The sequence below is a fragment of the Schistocerca americana genome, chromosome 2, assembly GCF_021461395.2.
Source record: "Schistocerca americana isolate TAMUIC-IGC-003095 chromosome 2, iqSchAmer2.1, whole genome shotgun sequence".
Lineage (NCBI taxonomy): Eukaryota > Metazoa > Arthropoda > Insecta > Orthoptera > Acrididae > Schistocerca > Schistocerca americana.
This window is the reverse complement of record NC_060120.1, coordinates 447360951-447375109: the sequence shown is the minus strand read 5'-3', so window position 1 is coordinate 447375109 and position 14159 is coordinate 447360951. Positions and strand designations below refer to the sequence as shown.

The 14159-nt window shown below is 42.9% G+C and overlaps 1 protein-coding gene across 2 annotated transcripts in view; it reads left to right on the top strand.

Moving 5' to 3' along the window:
- Nucleotides 1-14159, top strand: part of LOC124595439 (probable serine incorporator) — a 110460-nt gene that overhangs the window by 80832 nt on the left and 15469 nt on the right. For both annotated transcript variants that reach the window (XM_047134179.1, XM_047134180.1), the window contains exon 7: nt 12280-12477. In XM_047134179.1, coding sequence (XP_046990135.1) covers nt 12280-12477 — 198 coding nt within the window. The remainder of the gene's footprint in view (nt 1-12279; nt 12478-14159) is intronic.

Below are 14159 nucleotides of genomic sequence, written 5' to 3'. Positions count from 1 at the left end.
TGTGTCCTCAATGGTACTTTGTGGGGTGCCGACCGAACCACTGTCCTCCGTTTTTACTGGTCCCTTGTCCATTCCAGTCTCAACTATGGGTGCTTTGTTTATGCATCTGCCCATCTATCCCTCTTACGCCGTCTCAACACTATCCACTATCGTGGCATCCGTTTGGTCACAGGCGCCTTTTACATGAGCTCGGTTGAGAGTCTGTATGTTGAAGCTGCTGAACTACCACTGTTCTACCGCTGTGACTTTCTCATCAGCAGGTATGCATGCTGTTAGTCTGCCATGTGTGGCCACCCATCCTATGCCTCCTCCTTCGATGATTCCTTTGATCATCAGTATGGGAGGTGTCCCTCTTCTGTTACCTCCGGAAATCCACTTTCAGCACTTGCTTCGGCAGCATAACTTCACACCACCTGCAACTTTCCCGGTGGATGTGAATCCTTCACCACCTTGGCTTCGTGAAATGGCCTGTGTTAACCTTGGCCGTCTTTCACTTTCTAAGGATGCTATCCCAGCCTCGCTGTATTGCCTTCAGTTTCACAACATTTGTTTGGAATTTCACTATAGTACCTTTGTGTACACTGATGGCTCTTGGACTGACTGTGGTGTCAGGTGTGCCTTCGTCATTGGTGCCCATGTCTTTGGATATCAGCTTCCAGCACAGTACTCGGTATTTACAGCCAAGCTCTTTGCCCAGTATCAGGCTAGGGAGTACATCCAGCGACACCGACTTTTCAGTTGTGTCCTCGGCTCACTCTCTCAGCGTCCTCCAAAGTTTATGTGCGCTGTGCCTCGCCCATCCCTTAGTGCAGTGGGTTAAGGAAAACTGTCCCTCCTTCATTGTTGGTGGAGCCACCCTGCAGTTTATGTGGGTTTCTAGTCATGTCGGTCTGCCAGGAAACGAGACCGGTGATGCTGCTGCCAAGGCTGCAGCCCTCGTTCCTCAGCCCACTAGCTCCTACATTCCTGCCAGTGATATCTGTGTTGCCGTCTGTCAAGAGGTGGTCTCCCATTGGCATCGCCATTGGTCCTCCCTTCAAGGGAATAAGCTCAGAATTATTAAGTCTCTCCCAGCAGCTTGGATGTCCTCCTCTTGGCCCTCCTGCCAGGAGGAAGTCATTTTAACTCGGTTGCGTATTGGGCACTGCCTTTTTAGCCATCATCATTTGATAAGTGGCACTCCCCCACCACATTGTACACATTCTACCAAAGTTTTAAGTGCCACATCCTGACAGAATGTCCATTTTTTAACCGTTTACGTTCCCGCCTGGGTTTGTCATCTGGGTTATCAGCCATTTTAGCGAATGACATATGGGCTCTCATCCACGTTTTACTTTTTATACATCAAAGCAATATGGGAAAGCCATTTAATTTTTAGTTTTTGACCTCCATTTCTCTATGGTTTCTTTAGTAGCCCTTTCTCCACCTTCCTGTTTTTAGCTGTCTTCTCTTGTGAATTGGGGCTGATGTTTAGTCATTTTTTAACTCCTTTCTGTTTTCATGGTCTATAGTTTTGACGTGTGTGTGTGTATGATCTCAGTTGTTTCTGTGCCCTAAAACAAAAACAAACAAACAAACAAACAAACAAACTTGGTGCATGAGGTTTAATTGAATTACTTTCTCTTAACAATTAGTTTTTTTCACTCACAATGACATTTCTTGTGACAATAGTAGCACTCAGTGTTTTTCATGTTCATAGAATTTTTCTTAAATTGCTTGACAAACACCGACTTTTATCCTTTTTATGATTAACCTCAACAGCAGCGAATGCAGCTGTTGTTTATTAATCAGTGACAAACATTGTTCTTCTTTCAGTAATTGTGGTGTTAAAGTATCAAACTTCTGCCTACTTTCATTACAGGAGTCTCAAGCAACAACAAAATATCCGTAGCTTGTGGAAGTCCACTTAATAAACATGTTTTACTGGACCCATAGCATCTTGGACAGACTGTAACAAAGTTATTACAGTTTGGGATGAAGTAGTTTTATTATTTGAATAAAAGAAGACACTTCAAACACAAGACAGAGAACAGATTCCATTAACAATGGTAAAAGGACAAAAAAGTATGCAAAGGAAGAAAAGATCATGTGTCGGATGCGGCCAAGATATAAAAACATCAACAGTGTAGGAAAAGATAGAGTGGTACGTACCAGAAAGAAGACATGTCAAATTGCAGACAGGCACAATTAAGAGACACTCACATGTAGCTTTTGACCACAGCCTTTCATCAGTACACACACACACACACACACACACACACACACACACACACACATGACTGCCATCTCCCGCATCTTGAGTCAGAATGTAGCATCATAGGGGATGCAAGCAGCAATCTGGAAGGGGTGGAAAAGGGGAAGGCATAGTAATGTACAGGTTGGGAGGGAGACGAACAGTCTGGTGGAATGTGCAGTGAGTAGGCTGCCAATGGGTGCAGCATCAGGATGTAGCGGAGCCAGAGGTGGGAAAAAAGGGGGGGGAATAAAGGAAAGGAGTTGGGAAAGATGGGCAGATGTATTGGCAGAGGGCTGCAAATAAGCAGGGTAGTAGATGAAAATGGGGAGGAGATGATAGCACAGAAGGGGTGGAAACTGTTGGGTAGACTGTGTGGGGACAGTATGTTACCATAGGTTGAGACCAGAATAATTATGGGAGCAGAGAATATATTGTAAGGATAACTCCCATCCGCGCAGTTCAAAAAAGCTGGTGGTGGAGGGAAGGATCCATATAGCTCAGGTAGTGAAGCAACCATTGAAAATCAGCGGCATGTTGTGCCACAGGGTTGTCTGCTTTGTTTTTTGCTGCAGTTTGGCAGTGGCCGTTCATCCTGGTGGACAACTGGTTGGTAGTCATAACAATATAAAGAGCTGTGCAATGATTCCAGCAGAGCTAGTAAATGACATGGCTGCTTTCATAGGTGGCCTGGCCTCTGATGGGGTGGAATAAACCTGTGACAGGACTGGAGTAGGAAGTGCTGGGTTGGTGGATTGGGCAGGTTTTGCACCTGGGTTGTTCACAGGGATATGACACTTGTGGCAAGGGGTTGGGATTGGGAGTGGCAGAGGGATGGAGGTTGGGTGGGCCATGGAACACCACTTTAAGAGGGGTGGAAATTATCTCCTGTGATTTCAGGATACAATGATAGGTAATCAAAGTCCTGGCGAAGAGTGTGGTTCAGTTGTTCCAGTCCGTGGTGGTACTGGGTGATGAAGAAGACACTTCTTTGTGGCTGCTTTTTGGGGTTGGTTAGAATATTGGGGATGTGAGGGGAAATGGCACAGGAGGTCTGTTTGAGGACTAGGTCTGGGGGATAGTGTGTCTGTCTCTGAAGGCCTTGGTGAGACCCTCAGCATACTGAGGAAGGGATCTTTTGTCACAGCAGATACTGTTCCCAGGTAAACAGGCTATATTGGAGGGATTTTTGGTGTCAAAGGGATGACAGCTGTCAAAGTGCAGGTACTGTTTGTGGTTGGTGGGTTTAATGTGCACATAGGTGCAGATGGAGCTGTCAGAGAGAGGAGGACAACATTCTAGGAATGTGGCACATGAGGTTGAGGAGGACCAAGTGAAGTGGGTGGGAGAGGTGGTTTTGAGGCTGTAAAAGAATGAAGATAGTGTCTTGGCCCTGGGTCCAAAGATATCACAATGAACTTGAACCAGATTAGGGGTTTGGTGTTTTGGGAGGCTAGGAAGATCTCCTCTACATGGCCCATAAAAAGGTTGGCATAGGAGGGTGCCATGTGGGTGCCCATGGCGGTGCTGCAGATTTGTTTATATACCCTCCCTTCAAATGAGAAGTAGCTGTGGGCTAGGTTAAAGTTAGTTGGGTGTTTGAGGAATGAGGTAGTAGATTTGGAGTCTGACGTATGTTGGGAAAGGTAGTGTGCAGTAGCAATAAAACCTTGGGCATGAGAGATGTTGGTGTATAGGGAGGTGATGTCAACAGTGACAAATAGGATTGAGGAGGTAAAGGGGTGATTGGTGTCTTTGACGTAGGAGGCTAAATTATGGGCAGTTGGTTGGAAGTGTTGATCAATGTGTGCTGAAATTCTATCAGTGGGGCACAATAACCAACCACAATGGGGCGTCCAGGATTGTTGGGTTTGTGGATTTCGAGGAGCTGGAAGGTGGGTGTGCGGTGTGTCATAGGAGTGAGAAGGGAAATTGATTGAGGGGAGATGTCCTGGGAAGGGCCAAAGCCTTTAAGCAGGGATTGGAGTTCGTGTTGGACTTCTTGAATGGGATCAGTCTGCAAGGCTTATAGGTGGAGTAGTCAGACAATTGGCAGAGGCCTTTTGCCAGGTAGTCACTGTGATTCATAAGTGATGGAACCTTTGTCTGCAGGTAGTATGATTAGGTCAGGATTTGTTTTGAAATTGTGAATGGTTTTTCTTCTACTGAAAGATTGATGTTCTGAGGAAGGGACTTGCGGAAGGATGGTGAGGCTAAGTTGGAGGTAGGAATTCCTGGAAGGTGACCAGTGGATGATTAGGTGGGAGTGGGGGGAGGAACACAGTTGGAGTTTGGTACGAACTGGAAGAGGCTGGGTTCAGTGTTGGATTTAGGGTGGTTTTGGTTGGAGGGATTGGTGGCAAAGAAGTGCTTCCATTGCACGCATCGGGAGGAGGAGAGTAGGTCTTTGACAAGACCCAACCTCCACAGCATCCTAGTCCATCCCTATGCCCCTCCCAATCCCAACCCCTTGCCACAAGGGTCGTAGACCTGTGGACGACCCAGATGCAAAACCTGCCCAGTCCACCCACCCAGCACTTCCTATCCCAGTCCTGCAGGTTTATCCTACCCTGTCAGTGGTCGAGCCACTTGTGAAAGCAGCCATGCCATTTACCAGCTCTGCTGCAATCATTGCACAGCTCTTTATATTGGTATGACTACCAACCAGCTGTCCACCAGGATGAACAGCCACTGCCAAACTGCAGCAGAGAGCAAAGTAGACCACCCTGTGGCACAACATGCAGCTGATTTCACACTTGATTTTTAATGGCTGCTTCACTACCTGAGCCATATGGGTCCTTCCCCCCACCAGCAGCTTTTCCGAACTGCACAGAAGGGAGTTATCCTTAAAACACATTCTTCGCTCTCATAATTATCCCGGCCTCAATCTACAGTGGCGTAATTTTAGGTAAGAGGTCTGCCAGTCATGATTACCTACTTGTTTCACTTCAATTTCTGTTCTCTTTTCCTTGTGTTACCTTCCCTTTTTAGTGCGTTTCTTCTCTTGTTTTGCCTCTGTATGTGAGGATTTGGAACTGCGTCAGGTCTGTCAGGTCTGTGTCTTTTAGCTGTTCTCCTTGTTCGCTGTCCGTCTTCGTCCCTTCACCGCATGTGTTACTGTTTCTATGCGTTTGGGCGCTGATGACCACGCTGTTTAGTGCCCCAAAACCTCAAACCACACACACCTACAGTGGTGTACTGTCCCCATACACTCCAACACTTTCCACCCCCTCTGATCTATGATCTCCTCTCCATTCTCATCTCCAACCTTGTTCATTTGCAGTCCTCTGCTGATGCATTAGCTCATCTTTCCCCACTCCTCCATTTTTTGTTCGTTTTTCCCCACCTCCCTGCCCAACAACCTCCTGACAATGTACCTGTTGGCAGCCTACTCCCTGCACACTCCACCACACGGCGTTTGTTTCTCTCTCCACCCATACACTACTGTCTCTTCACCTTCTTCACCTTCTTCACCTTCACCTTCTTCACCTTCACCGTCCCCGCCCCCCTCCCCCTCCAGATTGCTGCTTGGCATTCCACGTGATGTTGAATTTCGGCCCGAGATGGAGTTGGCCGTCATGTGTATGTAAGGTGTGCTTTTTGTGTGTGTGCGTGCATGTGCGCTCTCCATACCATTATTTTATAGATGTAAGTATCTCTCTCTCTCTCTCTCTCTCTCTCTCTCTCTCTCTCTCTCTCTCTCTCTCTCTCTCTCTCCCCCTCCCCTGACAAAGGCCGTGACTGAAAGGTACTGGTGAGTATCTTTTAATCATGCCTGCAGTTTGATGTGTGTTTTTTTGGGTAAGTAGTTATCTATCTTTTACTACATTGTTGATATTCCTATGTGCAGTTTCCATTTTTTGATATAAAAACATCAGACACATTAATAAGATAATGTCCACCTGCACAAAGACATGGCAAGAGAAGTGTCATAAGAAACCACACTACATATCAAATCTATCGTCATTTAGTGACTTTGGAACCTTTGCATTGAGTACTGTCAGTGGCAGAACAAAACCTGATGTCGCTAAATTTTAGCATTGAAACAAATAATTTTCTTGAATATTAAATTCTTGACATTTGGGAATTCTTTTCACAGTTCAAATTCTTTCCTTGGTAGAGAAATTTCTGTTTTCTAAGTATTAACAACAAATGTAGATGGAAACAAAAGGTACCACAAAATGATTTATTAATCCATTTGGGGAGGGTAAAGCATTCAAGAGAATGAGATTATATTGAAATGAGGTAAAAAAAGTTGTCCAGGCAAGGAGAGAATTCAAGATAAAATGAATGGAAACGCAAATTGTACTTTTATTTGCCTCGTCATGAAACTAAAATCTCCTTTTGCCACTACAACCTTAACTGTGCGGGAGAGAATAGTCACTGCGGCATGAAGGTTGCAGAGTTTGTCGTGTAGTGAAATTTGGATTGGATTTGGTTGCTGAGCCCATAAACCTGGACCTACTGGCAAGGCAATTCAAAAAATAATGAAAAAGTTTAAATGCACTGGCACTGTTAGGAATGAGCCAGGATAAGGCTGCCCATCAGTCTGTGCTCACCAAATTGAAGACATTAGTACACTCATTGATCACAGTCCAAAATTGGTGCAGCTGTAGTTCAATTGAACTGGACATTCCACACTGAATGGTAGCCACTAGTCTGTGATTTGCTCCACTTACTGCCAGATTTGTGCAATGAGTTTGGTATTATTTTAAGGTAGGACTGTATATAAATGGTTGTTTAGATCGTGGAATTCAGGCTTTTTGTGTTCATTTACCTTCATAACAACAGTTTGTCATCTTTTCTAATGACGTCAGACACGAAAGAAAACCTCTAGAAGATAAAAGTTCACCAGGATTGCCAAAACTGCAGCAATTGAACAAAAAGAGCTTAGTGCAGCAATATTCTCATCAAACAGTCCTGTTGCTATTAACGAAACAGTGCAGCCTTGAGAATGAGATGCATTGTGTACAAGATCCTGTATGGATCTTCAGGTTAAGTAGATCTGCAGTCATTAAATACTGTACATTCTAACACCTGATCAAACAACTTGGCAATTTGATTCTGAGCAGTAAAATGTAGTAGTTAATATCATAACTGATGAGAATAAAAGCATACAAATTTGATCCTGAAATGAAGTGGCAATCATGCATTTGGGTTTTCCCCTCCATAAAAAGGGAAAGAGCACATGTACTTTGCAGTAGGTGGCCACATGAGTAACATTGTGGTAGATGCAGGGAAAACAATAACTTCAGGTTTGGTACTCATGAGTTTTCCTATCAAAATTCTTTGAATGCATCAAGAAGAAAAATCCAAAATTGTATCTGCACAGGACACTTCTGTCGTCACAGTGCACCAGCCCACTGTGCAATGGGAACAGTGTCTGCCTGAGATGCGAGATCCGGGCACCTTCCTCCTTCAGCCAGTAGCCCCTACCCTAGCTCTGTGCATGTCTTCTTGTTCCCCAAAGCAGAAGAAACTGTACATGCTTGCTAATTTGCCATCATTGCGCATAAAGTGTGCATAAAGGACCCACTAGAAGTTCCCACAATGTCAGCAAGTGATGTGACTGGCGGAAGCAGTGCATAGAACCTCGGGTAGAGTACTGTGAAAAGATGTAAATGTAAGAGTTTCAAATATGATAATGAAAACAAATCTCAAAGCTTTGTTTCTCTCTCATAGGTCATGAAAATATAGCAGTGATTGTGATGATCCAAGACCATGGCTCTATTTATTAAATGCTGATGTCTTATGATAAGGCGCTGGTACTTCGATGGAAGTGGTCTAGATGAAATGTGACAGATTGCAGTCGTATGATAAATTACATAGCTTTTTCCTTTCTTTTTACATCTTTTGTGTTTTTGTTCAGAATCAAGTGTGGAATGAGTCGTAAATTTTCAGATTTTGTTTCTGCTGGATAATGTAACAATTTAATGATTGCAGGTTCTGAAATTGTTGCATCCCAACAGTATGCCCATAATATGTTTGTAGTATAGGCCATTCACTGTAAGTAGTACTTTGCCTTGAGTCGAAAAACATTTCCCATTTTCTGCTTTGCAATGTTCATTTTGTGTATTAGAAATTTGGAACAAAATAGTGAAATATGGCATTTCCTTTCTATTGTTCTTTCACTTTTAAATGTTTTCATTGCTCCCATTAGAGGAAAAAGGCCGCACAAATTTGACTGTGTATTGGGTCAGTAAAAAATGTAAAATATTATGTATCACTGTGTTTCCTCAACATTAGCTGAGCGAAACAAGTGGTTGAAATTTATTTATACGGTAAATAAGTTAAATCTTGTTGCTACTAAGGTTGAAAGGTAAAGCTTATTATTACAAGGTACTACATTTTTTAACAGTCAATTACATGTCAGTGCAATGCTCTGCACAATTCATGTAAGTCTGTACTGACTGTATTAAACATCACCCATAGCCTTGACTCTTTTATCATGTGGGGTTATCTGTTGAAAAGTACCCATTTAATTTTATCTTTATGGGGGCAACAGATGCTGCAGAGTTTAATAGTTCTCATCTCTTTGTTTCTTACCATTTATTGGTAGTTTGATGATTGTTCTTGTACACTTGAAAAATTCTGCCAAAAGCAGTTACCTTCAACTAATTACCATTCATGCAGGCTATTTAGCTTGCTTTATTATAAGCTTAGTGCTGCTTTTAAGTAGTCAATAAGAATGTACAGATCTGCCAAGTATCACTGGACTATTAACCAGTCTACACTCTATATTCTTCTGTGTCAAACACAAACTTGAAGTAAAAGCCCTTAACAACTAGTTTTAAGTATTAACAAATTGACCTAAAAGTTCTGTTTTTAGAGCTAAATCATCACAAATTGAGAGGAAGGGGTGGGGGGCAGGGTAAGTAAAACATAGATGTTTTTAGGGGAAGGAGGGGGGAGACAGGTGAAGTGTGAAGTACAACATAGATGTTTGTACTGTTGTCTGATGTCCAAACAGGTTCAGTCATTTTCATAATATGATATTTCGACAGCATACGTATCATCTTCAGGTGATACCTGTAGAATGAGCATATTTGCTACCTCCCGCCTTCTGTATACTCTTACCACCCCCTACATCTTCCGCCACTGCTGGTGGCAGGCTGTGACAGGTGGAGTGGTGAGGGCAACAGCACTGTCCGAAGCTGGGCATGAACTCCGGTCCTTCAGTACTTCTGCAGCCTGGATCAGTTGTGGGAGCCGCTCTCGGCTAATGCTGTGATTGTAGTTGGCTGAGTGCTGACTCCCAAGCTTTGCGGAGTCTGAACCCAGTGTGTCTGTTGATCAGCTGATCAGCCACCTGTATTTCAGTAGCCTCCATCAGAACACACAATCAGAACACAAGGTCTGTCTTAGGGCTTCCATTTCTTTGTGCTTATTGAGTCCCCTGTACCTATGCATGGTTCGCCAACTGCAGATTTCGTGGATTGCATAAGTTTGAGGTGTCTTCTGTGTTCCTTGCATCTTTCTTAAATTGTCCTTGCAGTCTATGCAATGTACACCGTCTATGCAATATACACCTTACCACATTTACATGAAATATGGTAAACACCTGGTTTATGGATTGCCCAAGTCATCTATCACCATATCGAATAGGACGTGTGTTTTTGGAGGTGGACAGAAAACACATTTAATGTTAAGTTGTGCCAGGGTTGTGCCGATTTTGTTCAATACTTCCCCAGTGTGCGGTGGATATGCCATTGTCTTTTCCTCCTCATTGTTTTCTGTCTGCTGGGCTTGTGCTTTCTGGCTGAAAGCATGTCGGATTTCTCTCTCGTCATATCATTTTTCTAGTTGCCATTATGAACAAATGGATGGCATTGCCATGGGTGCCATCTGTCACCAGTGTGGCAAACTTGTTTATGAAACACTTCAAAGAGGAATTACTGGAAACAACTGCACTGACGTGGAAAGCCTACATGCTTTTCCCAGTATTTTGATACGTCTGTTGTGGCCACATGGCAGTGAAAGACTACAGGAGTTCCTCCAACATCTCAACTCTCTGAATCACAGTATCAGATTCACCATGGAGGTGGAAGAGAATGGTGAACTCCCCATTTTGTACATCTCAGTCAAGCTCAAAACAAACGGCACTGTAGGACACAGGAAAGCCACCTACACTGATTTCTATCACCACACTGCCTGCTGCCATCATCCTTCACAGTGTGAGGGTATGCTACATACACTGGTTCACAGGGTCCATGCAATATCGGATGAAGGAAGTGTACCAAGGGAGCTTAACCACCTTAAGAATGTTTTCAAGATGAAAGGATATGACAAGAGACAAATCTGACATGCTTTCAGACAGAAAGTGCAAGCCCAGCAGGCAGAAAATGAGGAGGAAAAGACAATGGCATATCTGCCATAGACTGACAAAGTATTGAACAAAATTGGCAGAATCCTGCCTCAATGTGATGTTAAATGAGTTTTCCATCCGCCTCCGAAAAATGCATGCTGTTTTAGATACCGTGAAAGATGACTTTGGGCTCCATAAACCAGGTGTTTACTGTATTCCATGTAGATGTGATAGGGCTTCATGAAGTATGAAGAAACAGAAGTGCTAAGACGGTCATCATTGTTCTGGGGCTGTGTTCGGAGGAGACTATTAAACTAAGAGCAGCTGGACTATTTGATTTCAATAAACATGGAATTAACAGTTGTGGAATAACTGACACTTTGACAATACAAGATTTTGTTAGTGTTAACCTACATTTAATGTATTTTGATGCCGTTTTTGCCATGAAGAAACGGCTCTGTGTATGCAATACAATTAAGTACTTTGTACTGGTGAATATTTAACATAATTTTTCATAAACTATTCCACTAGCTCCAGATTCAAAGAATACCTGTCTGCAAGTAAAAAAAGCATAAAATTTGCTTATTTTTTGTGCTATGTGAATGGTGATTTGTCTTAATTAATTCTAGTCTGCACTGTAACAATATCATTATTTATAAATATTTTATGGAATGAAGGTAACTCACTGAATAGTTGGTGGGGAGTAGATATGAATGTAAACAGGACTGTATGAACATTGCTAATTTTCGGTTGAGTCCTCTTCAGAGCTAAATTGTGGACATCCTGTCAATAGTTGTGGACCCCTCCAATCGACGGCTCAGCACATCAACATTTCAGTGAATTGTTAGCCTCACTCCTTAAATTAATTGTTTTCAATCAAGACTTTCCACTGCCATACCTAAAAGATAATTTGTAATGCGTAGGGTGGAGACAACTTTCTAAATAATAGGTAACAAAATTCATCTGGATGTGCAGTACACAAATTCCTTCCATCATTTCTGTTGTTTACTGCGTGTAGTATTTTATGTCTTCTGCAAAAATGTCATACTTGGTTATGGGATCAAAATTGGAGAAGATCAGAACTGATATTTGAGATTGTAACTGGAGATGAAAGCTACAGAGATGAAATGTGATTGTGTAGAATTTATTCTGAGGCAAGGTTATACAAAGTTTATCCTGAGACATAATTTTTCATTGATTATGCATATTCAGCATTAAAACAGGGTATATGAGGAAAAAAATGGCCTATTCACTCTGAATCAAATTTATCTGTTGTCACAAGATTCTGAAGAAACTAAGACGGTGACCATTCAGAGTAGTTTGTATAGCATGCTATACATGTCCTAATATGTTTAAGGATTATAGTAGTAGTGGCCAAAGGCAGTTCAGCGGTGTACATGGTCACAGGGTGGACAGAACCTAGACTATTATTGAACTCGTTATGAAGCAGATGTTCATCTTACTATCCTTGACTGAAATTGAATGCTTTTGTTGTCTTCCTGAAAATCATTTAACTGCCACCATGCATTGTTTTGTGCTCACAGAAGTGAATTCTACCAACAAAGCAGTCCTGAACTGCTTTCCCAAGGGGTATATGGTGGAGTCTTCATTCAGATATTGGCGATTCTCCTGTGTACACAACTTGAAATAATATGAATTACTTTGAGGAAGTTTACAGAGGATTGCATAAAGGAAAATAAGTATTTTCATCTACAAAATGCTATTTTGCTTGCTTTTGCAGATACAAACTGTAAGCTGAGTCTTCTGAACACTATATCTGGAACTACAGAGGATCCTAATGGCAACAATGTGAAAATGGAAGGAATCATTGGGCTTGCTATATGGATGTGCTGTGTATTGTATTCATCCCTGCGTACAGCCTCCAGTTCATCAAAGATCACTATGACAGAACATGTGCTTGTTAAGGATAATGGTGCAGGTAAGTTCTTGTTGCTATTAATGTAAAGGAATGCAGATGTTTCTTTGTAATTGGTAAGCCTCTGACTTGTCATGTATAAAAAACTGTAAGTATTTTAGCCAGTTTGGCAACTAAGGGTCAAAACGCCAGGTGTAGCACCTTCTCATTTACTTCAAGATGATACAATGAATCATATGCTTCCATTGAAAGTATTATTTAAGTCACTGACTATCTCTGAGCTTCCCAGAATGTATAGCCATGTAAGGACGATGTATTCTCTGTGGTGTATTGGTGAATGTATATGCTTTTGTTTCATTAAATACACAATTTCTACAGCTACATCAAAATGTGTGATGATGTCTACTATGTAACACACATTATAGCAGCACCCTGCAATGTTCTGTCTGTCTTCAGTCTGAAGCAGCACTGTGAGCATACACTCTGATGTCCATTTTTATGCATCTGATGCAGGTTGCTGCCAGGACAGCCTCAGAAAAATGATTTAGTCATCACTTGAATACTATTTCATTACTTGCATCTTCCCTCTAATGAATGTCACTCTCAGGCACTCGCAAGAGGAACATGATAGTGACAACTTGGCCGAGTCAGAGCAGGGTGAAACCGAGGGGACATCTATTTCGGCTTAGGCACCAACACCCAATAGTTGCCAAGAAAATGATGGTCGAAGTTTGGATGCCACTTCATCAGTAACGGAAAGGAGAGAAATAAAAAGAAATTAAGACTGGGTGTGGCAGTGAAATGATGGCTGTGTAGTGCTGGAATGGGAACAGGGAGGGGGCTGGACAGGTGAGGACAGTGACTAACGAAGGTTGAGGCCAGGAGGGTTACGGGAACATAGGATGTATTGCAGGGAAAGTTCCCACCTGCGCAATTCAGAACAGCTGGTGTTGGTGGGAAGGATCCATATGGCACAGGCTGTGAAGCAGCTATTAAAATGAGGGATATCAGGTTTGGCAGCGTGTTCAGCAACAGGGTGGTCCACTTGTTTCTTGGCCACAGTTTGTCGGTGGCCATTCATGCGGACAGACAACTTGTTGGTTGTCATGTCTACATAGAATGCAGCACAGTGGTTGCAGCTTAGCTTGTAAACCACATGACTGGTTTCACATGTAGCCCTGCCTTCGATAGGATAGGTGATGTTAGGACTGGAGTAGGTGGTGGTAGTAGGATGATGTATGGGGTAGGTCTTGCATCTAGGTCTATTACAGGGGTAATGAGCCTTAAGGTAAGGTATTGGGAGCAGCAGTTGTGTAAGGATGGACGAGTATATTGTGTAGGTTCGGTGGATGGCAGAAAACCACTGTTGGAGAGGTGGGAATGATAGGACATTTCTCATTTCAGGGCACAACGTGAGGTAATTGAAACCTTGGCGGAGAATGTAATTCAGTTGCTCCAGTCCCAGATGGTACTGAGTTAAGAGGGGAATGCTCCTATGTCCCTGGACTGTGCGACTTTGGGAGATGGTGGGGTCACTGCAGATGCAAGGAGCACGGGTGGCTAGGCTGTACGGAAGAGCTTCTTGGTATGGAATGGGTGTCCCATTACCGCCCTGCTCATCACTATTGATGCCATCTCCCTGTACACAAACATTCCTAGTGCCAATGGCCTAACTGCTATTGAACACTAGCCTTTCCAAATGCCCTATGGATTCCAAACCAACCACCTCCTTCCTAGACACCATG